At 39.2% G+C, this 16,999-nt stretch overlaps 1 protein-coding gene across 2 annotated transcripts in view; it reads left to right on the forward strand.

The window, feature by feature from the left end:
* LOC120529404 (calcium/calmodulin-dependent 3',5'-cyclic nucleotide phosphodiesterase 1C-like) overlaps positions 1–4,924 on the forward strand; it is a 697,603-nt gene extending 692,679 nt beyond the window's left edge. For both annotated transcript variants that reach the window (XM_039753171.1, XM_039753173.1), the window contains one exon: positions 3,236–4,924. In XM_039753171.1, the coding sequence (XP_039609105.1) occupies positions 3,236–3,411 (176 nt within the window). In that variant the 3' untranslated portion in view covers positions 3,412–4,924. The remainder of the gene's footprint in view (positions 1–3,235) is intronic.
* The last annotated feature ends 12,075 nt before the right edge of the window (positions 4,925–16,999 follow it).

Genomic DNA, 16,999 nt, shown 5'->3' on the forward strand with positions numbered 1-16,999 from the left:
GCAATAACTGCAATCAAGCGCTTGCGATAACTTGCAATGAGTCTTTTACAGCGCTCTGGAGGAATTTTGGCCCACTCATCTTTGCAGAATTGTTGTAATTCAGCTTTATTTGAGGGTTTTCTAGCATGAAGCGCCTTTTTAAGGTCATGCCATAGCATCTCAATTGGATTCAGGTCAGGACTTTGACTAGGCCACTCCAAAGTCTTCATTTTGTTTTTCTTCAGCCATTCAGAGGTGGATTTGCTGGTGTGTTTTGGGTCATTGTCCTATTGCAGCACCCAAGATCGCTTCAGCTTGAGTTGACGAACAGATGGCTGGACATTCTCCTTCAGGATTTTTTGGTAGAAAGTAGAATTCATGGTTCCATCTATCACAGCAAGCCTTCCAGGTCCTGAAGCAGCAAAACAACCCCAGACCATCACACTACCACCGCCATATTTTACTGTTGGTATGATGTTCTTTTTCTGAAATGCTGTGTTCCTTTTACGCCAGATGTAACGGGAAATTTGCCTTCCAAAAAGTTCAACTTTTGTCTCATCAGTCCACAAGGTATTTTCCCAAAAGTCTTGGCAATCATTGAGATGTTTCTTAGCAAAATTGAGACGAGCCCTAATGTTCTTTTGCTTAACAGTGGTTTGCGTCTTGGAAATCTGCCATGCAGGCCGTTTTTGCCCAGTCTCTTTCTTATGGTGGAGTCGTGAACACTGACCTTAATTGAGGCAAGTGAGGCCTGCAGTTCTTTAGACGTTGTCCTGGGGTCTTTTGTGACCTCTCGGATGAGTCGTCTCTGCGCTCTTGGGGTAATTTTGGTCAGCCGGCCACTCCTGGGAAGGTTCACCACTGTTCCATGTTTTTGCCATTTGTGGATAATGGCTCTCACTGTGGTTCGCTGGAGTCCCAAAGCTTTAGAAATGGCTTTATAACCTTTACCAGACTGATAGATCTCAATTACTTCTGTTCTCATTTGTTCCTGAATTTCTTTGGATCTTGGCATGATGTCTAGCTTTTGAGGTGCTTTTGGTCTACTTCTCTGTGTCAGGCAGCTCCTATTTGATTTCTTGATTGAATCAGGTGTGGCAGTTATCAGGCCTGGGGGTGGCTACGGAAATTGAACTCAGGTGTGATACACCACAGTTAGGTTATTTTTTAACAAGGGGGCAATTACTTTTTCACACAGGGCCATGTAGGTTTGGATTTTTTTTCTCCCTAAATAATAAAAACCATCGTTTAAAAACTGCATTTTGTGTTTACTTGTGTTATATTTGACTAATGGTTAAATGTGTTTGATGATCAGAAACATTTTGTGTGACAAACATGCAAAAGAATAAGAAATCAGGAAGGGGGCAAATAGTTTTTCACACCACTGCATTTTGCTTAAGATCCATATAATAAAAATGTTTGATCATAAAAGAAAAACGACTACTGTGTGTGAAATCTCAGTTTCATCATCTGGTTATTTTGAATTTTGAAAGTGTAAATATTGTTAATGCTGAATTGAAATAATTACAACTTACTTAGGTGGTCAAGACTTTTCAGAATTTTGTATTCATAATATTAGTCATTTAATCTGGAGCAACCTGGGGTACAATATGATGCACTCATTTTAGAGAAGCATAGTCTCAAATTTTTTTTGTAAATTCACTTTATTGTTATTTTGTATAGCACAAACTAACTTTAAAGAAAAACATCAAGTATCAGTATTCAGTCTGTACTGTATATATTTTTGTGTTAAATATTTTTTGAATCATTAATAAGGAATATCATCATATACTTTACACTTTGAAATGTTCAAAGAGAATATCTCTCTTGCATGTAATTGATTCTATGATTTACACAAGACATCACTGAGTATATCTTCTTATATATATATATATATATATATATATATATATATATATATATATATATATATATATATATATATATAATACGCTACCATGGCTGTTCGTCTGTCTGTCCAGGATTTTAAATCACCTGTAGCTCGCAAACTGTTTGAACTATTGACCTGAAATTTGGTACACATATACTACGTGATGTCTACTATCTGCTTTCGGGGTGATGATTGACCTCCAAGGTTATTCCTCTTTTTATTTTATTTTATTGTAGAATCGACTCTCGGCAATGGCCGGCAGGGCGGCCGTGTGGCGCATGTGTACGGGCGACGTTCTCATCCCTACCTCTTCATATCTTAAATCATTCTTGAGCCGGATTGAAAACTTAAGTGTGAGCTTAAGTGAAAAATTAAGGAAAACATACTAAGTAATTGCAAGACAAAATCTGACTTAATCAGTATTAATTAACACAAAAAGATGCCAACGAAAGAAGAGAAGCAGCTCAGGAAGCAGCAAGTGCATCCATCAATGTCTGAGCAAACAAATGCTAAATGTACTGAGAAAGAGTATGAAAACTATGAATGCTCAAGTCAAGTGTATTCACTGAACGTTATCATGCAGTGTGCCGTTACTGTTATACAGTATATTTGTAATCAATATCATACGGTGTTAAATGGTCTCTCATGTAACAAATGTTTTGCTGACAGCCTTACTCACAGATTGAAACTTTGGAGGGGGTGACACAATCACACATTCACACACTCATATTCAGGCAGATACTGTAAGCATGTAACAGTAAATCAATAGCTAGCATACAACATATACAGTATATGCTTTAATACAATTTGGGAAGAACACACATTACAATGCATAGATATCAATGTCAGACATGAAGGATGTTATCGACATGTGCTGTAGACGTTGATCTGTAAGTCAGCCATTTATGTTACATATGTGTTCAGGCTTTAGTGTAACATGAGCCACATTAAGCACTATGAGCAACCGCCATTTCCTTTAAAATTACAGTCCATTACAGACATATGTATCACAAAATATAGAGATTCAGTGGTTTTAAAGTTCTCCCAGTTATTCTGGCTCTAAAGATTTCTAAGGTAAAATTAAACCAGCTGGCAATGGAAAAAGAGAAGACAAAACTTTCAGCTCTGCAGAAAAGGTAAAGACATAAATGAGTTGATCTGCTGTAGCTCCTATCTGTGCCTTTTAAAGTACACTGAAGTGCTGTGCACTTTTTATCATTGCCATGCAATCATGTTATGATCTTACTCCGATGGGCAGGCAAATTACTTCTGGATATGCTGTTGTGCCTATTTGACCTGAACCTATGTGACTTGCTGCCTAAATGTTAATGGGATTTATTTCAGTATGTATCTATTTCATTACAGTGAAACGTCCAACATATGATTTGATAAGATACTTCAAGAGACCAAGCTACTGTGCCACTTCATATCTTGCATCTTTGCAAAAGAAGGCAGAAGAAAGCCTGAGTAAAGGAAAGCATGAAGACCAAAGGAGCAAAGCAAAGAAACTTCAGCGTATTTCTTTAAGAAGCAGCAAGTAAACAGGTGTCAGAGATGGAGTAACTTATTTACTACTATTAGATGAAAAAAGGTAGTTTATTTTGTTAAATCACATTTTATAGATGTAATTATTTCATTAATTAATATGTAGCACCTTTATGCACTATAGCAACAAATCTTATACATATGAATATATTGTCTAGTCTACCGGTAAGTGGAAAATAACATATTTTTCCCCCAACCGAAATATAAATACATAAAAAGAAAAACCTTTATGATATATTTTAATAAAAATATGATAGTCCTGTCATGGAAAAATAAACATGTCCACTGTCATTACTATTACACACATTGAGCTACTGACAAAAATGATTAGGGAGGGAAGCACAACAGTACCATCTTCCATTAATATCTCTGGACATGGGCAGCATTATCCCGATGCCATGTCTTTCATGATTTAAAACCTCACTTCAGCCCTGTTAATTTGGAGCAACAGGGCATACCAATGATAATCCAGACAGTCATTTGTTTACTTAAAGTTTAACATTTACCTTTAATCTTTACAGCCTTCTAAATTGGTGACATGTCAAAATGTCCACTACACAGCCAACTCCAACCTAATCTGCTGAAGGATTTTTTCAGAAAAATTAAGGTCATCTTTGTTTCAGTGTTTATCCAATTAAAAAGAACAAAAGATTTCAGATGTCTGTAGGTTTATTTCTGTATGACACAACAATTGGTTGACAGTATACTTACAATGTGAACATTTGCAGATCTCCTTTTCTTTGCCAGTGATTTCATATCAAATTGAGAGGCACGTTATTATCCGGCAGGTTGCTGAAATCTCTGGCCTTTCAGCTTTCAGGAGAGCTGGCACATGTTTTTAGCATGAGCTGATCACTTGTTATAGGACAGAAAAAGTGACTTGATGCACAGTGTGTGAGTGTTTGGTGTGGTATTGGTTTTCTTTGTATAAATGCAATAGCCTTTTTTTCAGAAGACATGCAGTTGTCCAATAAAAAGGAGCAGAGGTTTAGCTTTCTAGTACTTGCAAACATATTTCTGTGTGACATCACAATTGCTTGATAAGGCAATTCCATTGCCAATATTTTCAGTTATTTAGCTAAATGTTTTCCTAACAGACAGCTCATTCTTCTATATTCCGGTGGCCTGGGAGTATAATAGTTAGAAGAAGAATGGAAGAGTGTGCATTATTACAAAACAGAGATATTAATGTTTTAATGTTTTTTTTAGTTACAAGATTATACATCTATGTGTTGTAATAGATACAGTCACTGGAAGAGTGTGCATTATTACAAGTTATTATAAGATCTATGCACCCTTTGCACTGTGTAGCTCAATGAGAAAAACTATCAAACAGGTTTTATGTCATATCTTATTGCTGTATAGAAGATCAAATGCACACAGATATGGCTTTAAGGACAAATCGTTTATGTACTCCTGCTTACTTTTAGTCAGTAAATATGTCTGTTGTTCACAATTGTTTTTGTAATTCCAGTATGGACTTTTGCAAAATATGTTTTTAATAAAATGTATTTTTTTTTTTTTTGGAGTCGGATGTGCATTTTTCCTTTTCCTGAGACATAATATTTTAATTTCTACTGCTCTTCTGGTTTTTCCAGGTTAAGAGAAATTATGAATCATGCTGATTCTATAGCTTTATTTTACAAATTGCATTTTTGCCAGAGTTATTGTAACGTATTGTGCTGTAATATTTAGACATTTAGACATTGTTATTTTCATGGGAATTGTTACATATGCATTATTTTCACTTTTACTTTAAAACTTACGTAAAAACAATAGTTGTCCTTTACTTCCGGCCCAGGGCGTCGTTAAATCTCTTTCTCACAGGATGTATAATGCTGCTCACGTTGTGAAGGGGGTCGGCTGAATGCACGCTAAGGAGATCCCTGTCGGATCAGCTGCTGTCTTTCTGTTGCTGGTGAGCTGCATGTTTTGTTTGTCCCGCTGCGCGTCAATCATTTAAAAGCCTGTACAGCACAGCAGCTGTCCTTTTGACACTTCTTGTCTTTGCTGCTTGCGTAGTGAAGGGGGGAGGAACAAAATGCACGCTAAGGAGAAGCAGTCAGAACATCTGCTGGCTGCTGCTGCTGACGAGCTGCGTTTTCTGCTTGTCAAACTGCGCGTCGATCATTTCAAAGCCTGTACAGCAGCTGTCCTTTTGCCACTTTGTGTCTCTAGCGCTCACATTGTGATGGGGGGTGGTTGGAGACCGAACGCACACTAAGGAGAAGCGGTCGGATCATCTGCTGGCTTGCTGCTGCTGGCGAGCTGCATACTCTGCTTGTCGTTTGTCATTGTTTCAAGAGCTGGGAGAATATGACTTGCGTCTGCCAAAACCATTCCAACAACTGCTAGATTAGATGTCCATGAACTTGTTTTAAGTGTTGTCTCACTTCCTTGTCTCGTGTGACGTTAAAGTGTCTCTCGTGGGATGTCAAATTGTCTTCCCAGAAGATCATGTCTTGTCTCCCTAGTCTCCCTGCCAAGATTTTTTTTATAATAGAGATATAAAATTCTCTAAACAGATGTAAACATTCTTAAAGAACAATGACTCATATTTGCTTGAGTATATGGAACATGTATTTAAAAAAAAAATAGTTTTTTTTTTTTATCTGCAAAGATTAAAAGCATAGAAAAATAATTTTGCTTTTTTAATACTTTCAAAACAGTAATGCTATACATATTATTGATGGACAGCATATGATAACCATTTTGTAGTAGTTTGCAACATATCCATTATGATTTGTATGTTATTTAGAAGTGTATTCCAACATTTATGACAATACAAACAACATTGTAAGTGCAAAATATAGTTACATTTCACCACTTACTGTGCTATTACCTACGTACACAACATAACTTATTATTCAAATGTAAACATTCTGGAAGAGAAATGTCAGAATTTTACTTTGATATATGGAACATGGATATTGAGTAAAGTGTGATACATTTCAAACCAATTAACTCAAAATACCAGAAAACAGATGAAAATTAGACTGTTTTAAAGATGGGATGCATTTTTATACAATTTCCCATAAATTAAAGATCTCTTTTTTCTATACATTTTTCATATTTTCAAAGCTAATAGTAAAACATTAGCCATTACTTTTACATACTAAGACAGGAACCTGGAGACAACTGTGAAAAAATGTAGAAATTGAAACAAAACACCAAACAAGCAAAAACATGTTAAAAACACCCCCAAAATTCTGTAACCTGCATGTGGTCATTTCATCCATTTTATGCTTCATCACTTCATCCAGTTTTTGTTAATTTGTAAATGACAAGCATTGTGCAGAAATACAAACAAATCTTAAAAAAAAATTAAAATAATGCAACATCGATTAAGACAAATCTTCTTTCCACATCATTTACTGTGGCAGTTGTAGCGGTGGTTTCATTAGTTAACATCTTCAGTTTTTTGTGTGGGAACTATGGGCCATTGCAGAAGCCTGGCATTCCAGCCGTCATTTTAAAATGGGTGAATAGAGGGTGTGCTCAGGCTACACAGGAACCACACTCCAGTACCTTCCTCAGAAAGTCTATCTCATGGTACTGGAATGGAGAGTCCAACTAAAAGCATACCACTGGATTCAAGAGGAGCAATGAAGATTCTTTGTTGTCCATAGAAAATTGGCAAATTTTTGATCTTGTGTGGCTCACGTGAATTTGGAAGTTCTTATGGAGAAGCACTGACTACTCCATCATGTCTTGTGTGTGTGGTGCTACAAGGGCACAAAAATACAAGATTCTGGGTGTTACAGATGTGTGCAGATCCTCTTACCCTGAGCCAAAAAATGTTTTTTTGATTGCAGTGTGACATGAAATTCTTTTAAGCTGTGCATGTGTGACACATACTTATTTGGCTGATACTTTTATCCAACACATCTTACAACATCCAAGACAATATTGGTCATGTGTCTTTTCTGCAGTAGTGTAAAGCATGTACCACACTGGTAAACTCAATTCTGCTTATGTCCCTTGTTCACATCACCATAGAGGAGTTTAATACATTTTTTAAAATATGACATGCTACATATTTTTCATGCAAAGATAAATTAAAATGCACCATTGTCCACATTAATGTGTTTTCTCTGCAGGAAAGCTAACTACACAGAATGTTGCTGATGCCAACCCTGTTGTTACCTAGTCACTGCCTTATCCTAGTTAACAGTATGCACAGTTCTGGTCTTAGAGATCCTTATTTAAATGCTAAACAACAGGTAGACATATTTAGAATTAATGCATGAAAATAGTTCCAAACAGTAACTAAATGCCTTACTTACTGTATGGGAATGGTATTATTTTGCTGGAAGTGAAATGCAATTTATCCTGCAAAATTTTTTGCAAACACTGCAAATTCTTGGCATCATCTCTGGCACACACTTGAATGGTTTTTAATTGAATCTGATGTGATTATATTAAAAATCAGCACTTCCAAATTGGATTAAATGCTTCCCTACCCAGAAAAGAGTGGCTTGCGTTTAGGATGGAAGACGTTTTAGAAGGAGAAATCTGCCCCAAACAAGGAAGTTGGAGAACCATAGGATCATGTTTAGTAGTGTGGGTTTAAGAACTGTGGAGATTAACCAATTGATTTGTTCAGTAATAGCAATCTATACTAATAAAAGGCAAAGCCCTCACTGACTGACTGACTCACTCACTCACTGACTCACTGACTCCCTAATTCTCCAACTTCCGGGTCTGAGCTAAAATTAAATAAAGCCATCACAAGATTGCAAAAGATATTCGCAAGATACAAGTTTAATGAGAAGACGCAGGGTATAAAGCCTCGATGCTAAAGACCTGGGGCCTCATGTATAAACGGTGCGTACGCACAGAAATGTTGCCTAAGAACTTTTCCACGTTCAAATCACGATGTATAAAACCTACACTTGGCGTAAAGCCACAAACTTTTCCACGGTACCTCATACCTTGTTGTACGCAAGTTCTCCGCTCGGTTTTGCAGACTGGCGGCACCCAGCGTCAAAGTAGTGCTACTGTTCCTGTGTGGTTACTCCTTATTTTCCTGACACGGCTTTATAAATAAACTGAAACTAACCGCATATTGTTTATTATTGTAACGCATCTGATTGTAATTAACTTGTAACAATATAATGGTCCAGGGAACAGCCATAGTATTCCAAATACCATAACTGCTTTAGCATTGTTACTCTCACTTTTCCTTCTTCTTCTTCTTTCAGCTCCTCCCGTTAGGAGTTGCTACAGCGGATCATCTTTTTCCATATTACTCTCACTGCACCACTCGGAGTATTTATATCACTGTATCTGAGTGTGAATCACAGCAGCAGATGATCGGAAAGAGAATTATTGGTATACAGCTTAAAGGACACGCTGTCTCAGCAACTGCAAAACGTTTTAAAGCCTTTCCTGTACGGACCTCGCGGTTCAGAAACAGTTTCATCCCAAGAACTTTAAATGCGCTCAATCAATTGCTACTTGTAGAACTGTTTGTACTTATAAGTACAATCACCCCACTGTAAACTTGCACTATAGTTATAATATCGCACAACCTGAGCCACTTTATAAAGCGTGTATTTACATATGATGACGATATCATTTTTAAGGTGAAATGCAGCAAAATATGTTTATTAAATTATACAGATAAAACTTTAACTTCATTTAAATAATCTATATTCTTCACTGGGACTGTCGTGAAGGATAGAATAATTAAACATATACTACGAAGATATTTCAATATTCCTTAAACGTTTTGAAGAATCTGCGCTAAGGTTACAGATGGCTTAACTTCTATTACAGAGCTGATTGTGTGGCGATCGGTTACTTGGAGAAAGAAAAGCAAGGACTGCAGGGGCGGCTACGCCAATATATATTGAATATAAAACAGAAAGAGAAAATAACGACACAGCTAAAATCGCAGTGACAAATTTCGGCAAAATTTAAATGCTTGTGTCATGAGCACGAGGCGGCTATGCAGTATCTGCAACGGACGGGGTAATCCACCATGCAAAAGCTACCTTACTGACATTGGCGGGCGAAAGAGCCACCAATTCTTCCTCTGCCCAGTGCCACCACAAGCCTAGAGCCGCCCCTGAGTACTGCTGCAATAAATAATTTCATCGAAGTGAAACACATGTTTAATAATGTGCTTTAACTCCTGTCATCATGAAAATGACATCACGTATACATCTCAGTATTTTTGTTATTCAGAGAGCTGTAATATCACGAATGTAATGGATTCTGTGTCCAGTTGGAGGAAGAGAGCCGCTTTAAGAAGCAAGTAGTGATTCACACACATAGAGCACATAGAAGATCAAATACAAAACAAAGCATTTAACGTGCTACTTTAATTACAATGTGATTTGAGAAACTGGTTAATTAAAAGATTTTAAGATGAAGTTTATGATGTTCTACTTTAATGACAAAATAAACTACGTGATTAAAGTGGAAATGTCGAGACTGAAGTTAATATTTCGTGCTTTTTCCCCACTGTGTGCCTTTTTTTCTCTGTACCCTAATAAGCTTTCATATGACACTCAGACAGTGGGCTACAACTTGCCTTTTCACGGCAACTTTGATATGTGACTGTGACGATGTGGGTTCAGGCTCCACGCTCCTTTGGCTGTTTGGGAACCCTTGAACCCAACACCGTCGATAATGTTGCCAAATGAGCTAGTCAATGGAGGCAAATTACTGAGCAAGGGGAAGGTAAAAAGTGCAAAACAGTGCTTTTATTAAAAACCAACAAAAACAGTGTTCCATAAATAGTGCAGTTCTTCACAGTTCATTAAATAAATAACCCATAAAAAGAACACGTGGAGGTTAAAAATCAATAAATAGAAAAAAAACACATCCTTAAAAACGAGAGGTTAAAATCTTCTTTTAGGAAGCAGTCTTAAAAACCAACAACAAATCCGGTGCTCTTCTGTTAGCGTCTCACCTGCTAATCCCGTTTGGGCCAAGCAGCAGGCAAGACGCTCTCTGCAGCTGCCCTCCTGAAACACACGCATGAGACTGGAGACCTCCCAATCCCTGGCTCCGGTATGGCACTCATCCCAGTCCCGGAGAACTTGGTTTCCCACAACGGCCAGGTCGCTCACGTTGGGGATTCCCACCACCAAGTCTCCCGACTTCCGCTGCCTTTCCATGGCCTTCATGCGGCCAGTCGCTTCCTCTAGGCACTCCCGCTACCTGCTCACTCAGCGGGAGCAACCTCAACTCAAACGTCTAGGTGTTGGCCTAACACCCAGCTTCCATACAGCTGCCCACGAGCGCTCGATCGCGCGCTCACCACATGCACGCACCGCGTGTCTGTCTCTCTCCGGCACCGCCTGCTTCCTCTCCTTTCCTTTCTCTCTCCATTTTTTTTTCCGCGAACGTTTCTTTCTCTCCGATCATTTTTTCCTAAAACCGACTCGCGCTTCTTTTTAAAATGACGAGGGCCACAGCAGCTGCAGCATTAGCCACGGGACAATCATGAATGTGGGCAGTTCCTCACCTGTGCACTAGGTGAGAAACGCCCACACCCTACGGATCGTCCCGCGGCCCCCTATGGCCCAACGTCCCCTCACTAAGCCGCGAGCACATTGATTATTTATTTAAAAATGGCCTTTACTCAACGAGCTGTGGACCCATAACACCACAGTGACTTCTTTTTTATTTCCGGCACTGTGCGATTTCGTGAACGTGAGCTTTCAAGTTTCTCCAACACGCTATGTCACTCGATCAGCTTCCTTTTGTTGATTATACCACGGTTTATTTGAACAAATAGTATGTTTTTCCTTTTGCCTCCACTTGGTATTCGCTGAAATTCTTATATTTCCCCCCGTGCTTTTCCCATTGTCTTTTCACAGAAGGCTGATCTTAAGGGCAATTTATATTCATTTGCATATTCAAAGAGGTGTAATTCTGGGAGGAGTTGGGGCGTTACATAAAGCGCATGCACGAGCGTTACTTTTCACGCTGATCGGGATTTATGTAGCGGAAGAACATGGAAGTTGGAGTACGCACAGATTCCTGCATCTGGATTTTTCTGTGCGTAAGCACAATTTGGCTTTTGTGCTTACGCCATGTTATAGTGCGAGTTCTACGCACAGCGTTATAAATGAGGCAATTGGCGAAAACATGCCTTCTCTGCTGGCCTAAAAAAATATTTGAATCACAAACTGATGTTAATTATATTTTGTCTATGAATACTTTTTAAATAATTCCAAATAGTCTGTCTGCTTCCTTTCATAGCTTTTCCAATGGTTGTGCTGCTTACAGACATGTATTATTGTATTAAAGCATTTAACCAATCACATTTCAGCTATCATTTGTTGCCAGGCAGAGAGGCCTTCACAAGCCGTTGTGCAGGCCCTCTAACACAGAATATATGTCGATTAAACTGTTGCTTCAACCAATCAGATTTTGAGTTGGTGTCAGTAGGGCTCTTTAGCAGGCGTACGGCAACATCACCATATTCAGACCCATTGATTGGATAGAAGCCGATATGAGGAACTCTACGAGGTCACTTAACGCACTGCAGGCGCTCCGAGCGCAAGATCCTCGCACGCACTACCGGCAACTCGATGGCAGGATTCTGGACAATATTATTTGCCAGACACAGACCAGATTTCAAGACCACAACAAACTGATGTTTGTAACGCTCTTCGACCCCCAGAAGTTTCGGGAATACAAGAAAAATTTCCCGCATGCAGTCTTCTCCAGTTTAACACAAGAGCCACGGTGCAGTTTTTGATCTGTCTCGGCTTAATACAGAACTGACTGTAATGTATGCCATGGATGATTTTGCAGGAAAATCTCCCACTGATCTCCTTGACTTCCTTCATCAGAAAAATCTGAATTATACCAGCTGTTCACATTGGTATATTTGGCGGTGACCATTCCCGTGTACACTGCTTCTGTTGAGCGGACATTTTCAGCCCTAAAATGAATTAAAACTTATGCCAGAAATACAACAGGGCAGGTTCGACTTTCAGCATTAGCTTCGATGGCGATAGAAAGGGACTTTTTGATGGAAGTGAAGCACACGGATAATCTGTACAACAGAGTAATTGAACTGTTTTTGAGGAAAGAGAGGAGGATGGATTTTGTTTACAAATAATCCAAATTTTTGGTGAGTAAAATGTTGCGATTTTCCTAAATAATATTGCAAGCTTATGAGTTATTATTGATGTTTTTTATGTGTGTCGCGGCTGTAACTGCAGTAGAAAGGAACTTGTTCACCCCGGTTTGTCCATTCAATAAAGGCATTTATTGTGGCTACAGGAATTATCTATCTGCGATGCAGCGGCTCTTTATACTGTATTTCTGCATATTAAGATGGTTTTTATAACAATAAATTAGTTTTTGAGGGCCGGGTTGATTCAGACGGAGCACTACTGAAGACCTAGGTGTGAGATGCACGGTCCACCACTGGACCAGATGATACGTAAATTTGATGAACATTACAACCCGAAAATAAACGAAACTGTAGAGAGGTTCAGATTATACTTCTCCCAGAGCATCTCTCTAAATCCTCCGTGCGGGAACATTATCATAAGGCTTAACAATCTTATTGTTACACCTTCTACGTGCACCGAAACGTCCTTATTACGAGGTCTTCCTTGCTTTACCACTGGCTGCTTCTATCCATTCACCTTCCTAGCTCTTTATTTAAACAGTTTTCCTTCTCACTTTTCCGCTCCTTCGCTGTCTTCTCCCTTTTCATTCAAAATACGCGCCTCCTTGACTTTTTACAGTCAGCTCCCCTTACGTCACACCATGGTACATTTAGCACAAGTTAATACCGGGAATGCCAGTTAATCATCTTACATTCACGAGTAGCAATTTGCGTAGTGGACACTTCGATGAATGAAACCTGTTATCTTTACAACGGTTGACAAAAACGGAATGTAACTTCATAACAACACGTCCTCCAAATACGAACCTGATTGAAAGAAATAATGATAATCAAATCCTTGATGACAGCAACACTCATAACAATGACAAAACAATTACATTGACAATCAGGTTATGTTATTTTTAAAATGTTTCCTTTTCTTTTTCATAACTTCTTTAACACGCTACTTCTCCGCTGCGAAGCGCGGGTATTTTGCTAGTACCATATATATTGCAAAATGTGGCTTCATTAAGGTTTCCTCCGGGTACTCCAGTTTCCTCTCACAGTCCAAAGACAGGCAGGTTAGGTGCATTGGCGATCCTAAATTGCCCCTAGTGTGTGCTTGGTGTGTGGGTGTGTCTGTGTGTGTGTGTGTGTGCTCGCTGTGCAGTGGGCTGGTGGCCTGCCCGGAGTTTGTTTCCTGCCTTGCGCCCTGTGTTGGCTGGGATTGGCTCCAGCAGACCCAGGTGACCCTGTAGTTAGGGTATAGCTCTGAGGCTAAGGATCTGTGCTGGTATCCAGAAGGTTGCCGGTTCGAATCCCTGTCACTGCCAAAGGAGATCCTACTTTACTGAGCCCTTGAGCAAGACCCTGCGCTCTGACCCCAAGGGGTATGTGAAAACTAACAAATTCCTAATACAAGAAATTGTGTAAGGTGAAATAAAGAACCAAAAAAAAAAAAATAGTGGGTTGGATAATGGATGGATGGCTTCAGTAAAGTGAGTACATCCTTAATATAAAAGTTTCAGTTTATCATACAGTCTATACCACAACACAATTCTTCAGTATTGTCTGAAAAAATTAAATCAAGGGACCAAGTAGAAGGCTACTAAGCTCACTGTCTGCATCATGTTAAGAAGCTATACTTTTAGAGTGCAGTTCCTGCTCTCACAAACTGGAAAATGTAACTGGGGTGGCATGGGCATCTTATTCAGTAACATATAGTGTGGTGTATCAGTGTTTACTGCAGTACAGTCCTGTTGTTCAGAGTTTATCAACACTCTTACATGTGCATTGAAGAACAATAAAAATGGAGCTTAATAACACACAGTCAGGAGTAACTGACAGCAAGAATCTGGTGAAGCATTCAACTACTGTCTTCTGACACTGCTATAATGGCAAGTGACAGGGAGCAGAAAGGAGTATGGTATTATATCCATGTGGTGTGAAAGAAAGCTAACTTAACTTTTCAAAGTCCTTGTAAATTTCCAGATTATTTATTGGTTGACAGCATTGGAGGAGGCACCCTGGTAGTGCTAGAAAAATGAGAATTTCCAGAAATAGGAGCACTTTTTTTGAAATATTGATCTGTACTGAGCAAGCTGGCCAAAGAGATTGCATCTGCAGTTAAATACGGATACATACATTCTTGGGGTCTGCCCTTGTGAGCTTTATTTGCTGATACAAACAACCTATCAACTTTTCATCAGCAGCAGGCATTTCTGCAGATCCTCATGCCTTTTGCTGTACAGTAGAAGATTCATTGTTCCAGACCACTGACACTGGAACAAGCACTACAAGAGACCACAGCAGCCTATAACCTTATCACTGGTCACTTTCTAATTGAAAGGCAACAATTCTACCCAGGATTTCCCAACCAGTCCTTTAGTTAGTACAATGAGCAAAGAGGTCACATCCAATGATTCTGTAATTGTAGAAGAAATTAAGTTTGTCAGTCCTGCAAATCAGCTTGTTTTGTTTCCAAGTATAGTCATACTTGGACCAGGTTGCAAAGATGCTGGTTTATCTAGTGCCACCTGCCTACAGTACATTATTAGGCTGCTGAAGAAGTTAAACAATCAGCCAGTACTACTAGGCTGAATATTTGCAACAGCAGGGGAGGTGCCAATGCTGGGGTACATAAAGGATAACATTTGAGTTGCAGACCAGGAAGGCCAGCAATGTGTTTGGACTGTTCCCATCAAAGACCTCATTATCCTGGGAGTGGATTTCATATAGGAAGCCAGAATTCTACTAGATCCTGTAGTGGTGCTTTAAAGTTTCAGGTGGGTGCAACCATCCAGTTAATTGGTTCATATAATGTTGCAACTGCAGTAGATGGATAGATGGATAGATAGATAGATAGATAGATAGATAGTTTTTCACACCACTGTATCTATCTATCTATTTGCCCCCTTCCTGATTTCTTATTCTTTTGCATGTTTGTCACACAAAATGTTTCTGATCATCAAACACATTTAACCATTAGTCAAATATAACACAAGTAAACACAAAATGCAGTTTTTAAATGATGGTTTTTATTATTTAGGGAGAAAAAAAAAATCCAAACCTACATGGCCCTGTGTGAAAAAGTAATTGCCCCCTTGTTAAAAAATAACCTAACTGTGGTGTATCACACCTGAGTTCAATTTCCATAGCCACCCCCAGGCCTGATTACTGCCACACCTGTTTCAACCAAGAAATCACTTAAATAGGAGCTGCCTGACACAGAGAAGTAGACCAAAAGCACCTCAAAAGCTAGACATCATGCCAAGATCCAAAGAAATTCAGGAACAAATGAGAACAGAAGTAATTGAGATCTATCAGTCTGGTAAAGGTTATAAAGCCATTTCTAAAGCTTTGGGACTCCAGCGAACCACAGTGAGAGCCATTATCCACAAATGGCAAAAACATGGAACAGTGGTGAACCTTCCCAGGAGTGGCCGGCCGACCAAAATTACCCCAAGAGCGCAGAGACGACTCATCCGAGAGGTCACAAAAGACCCCAGGACAACGTCTAAAGAACTGCAGGCCTCACTTGCCTCAATTAAGGTCAGTGTTCACAATTCCACCATAAGAAAGAGACTGGGCAAAAACGGCCTGCATGGCAGATTTCCAAGACGCAAACCACTGTTAAGCAAAAAGAACATTAGGGCTTGTCTCAATTTTGCTAAGAAACATCTCAATGATAGCCAAGACTTTTGGGAAAATACCTTGTGGATTGATGAGACAAAAGTTGAACTTTCTGGAAGGCAAATGTCTCGTTACATCTGGCGGAAAAGGAACACAGCATTTCAGAAAAAGAACATCATACCAACAGTAAAATATGGTGGTGGTAGTGTGATGGTCTGGGGTTGTTTTGCTGCTTCAGGACCTGGAAGGCTTGCTGTGATAGATGGAACCATGAATTCTACTGTCTACCAAAAAATCCTGAAGGAGAATGTCCAGCCATCTGTTCGTCAACTCAAGCTGAAGCGATCTTGGGTGCTGCAACAGGACAATGACCCAAAACACACCAGCAAATCCACCTCTGAACGGCTGAAGAAAAACAAAATGAAGACTTTGGAGTGGCCTAGTCAAAGTCCTGACCTGAATCCAATTGAGATGCTATGGCATGACCTTAAAAAGGCAGTTCATGCTAGAAAACCCTCAAATAAAGCTGAATTACAACAATTCTGCAAAGATGAGTGGGCCAAAATTCCTCCAGAGCGCTGTAAAGACTCATTGCAAGTTATCGCAAACGCTTGATTGCAGTTATTGCTGCTAAGGGTGGCCCAACCAGTTATTAGGTTCAGGGGGCAATTACTTTTTCACACAGGGCCATGTAGGTTTGGATTTTTTTTTTCTCCCTAAATAATAAAAACCATCATTTAAAAACTGCATTTTGTGTTTACTTGTGTTATATTTGACTAATGGTTAAATGTGTTTGATGATCAGAAACATTTTGTGTGACAAACATGCAAAAGAATAAGAAATCAGGAAGGGGGCAAATAGTTTTT

Source organism: Polypterus senegalus, chromosome 5 (genome assembly GCF_016835505.1).
Source record: "Polypterus senegalus isolate Bchr_013 chromosome 5, ASM1683550v1, whole genome shotgun sequence".
Classification (NCBI taxonomy): Eukaryota; Metazoa; Chordata; class Cladistia; order Polypteriformes; family Polypteridae; genus Polypterus; species Polypterus senegalus.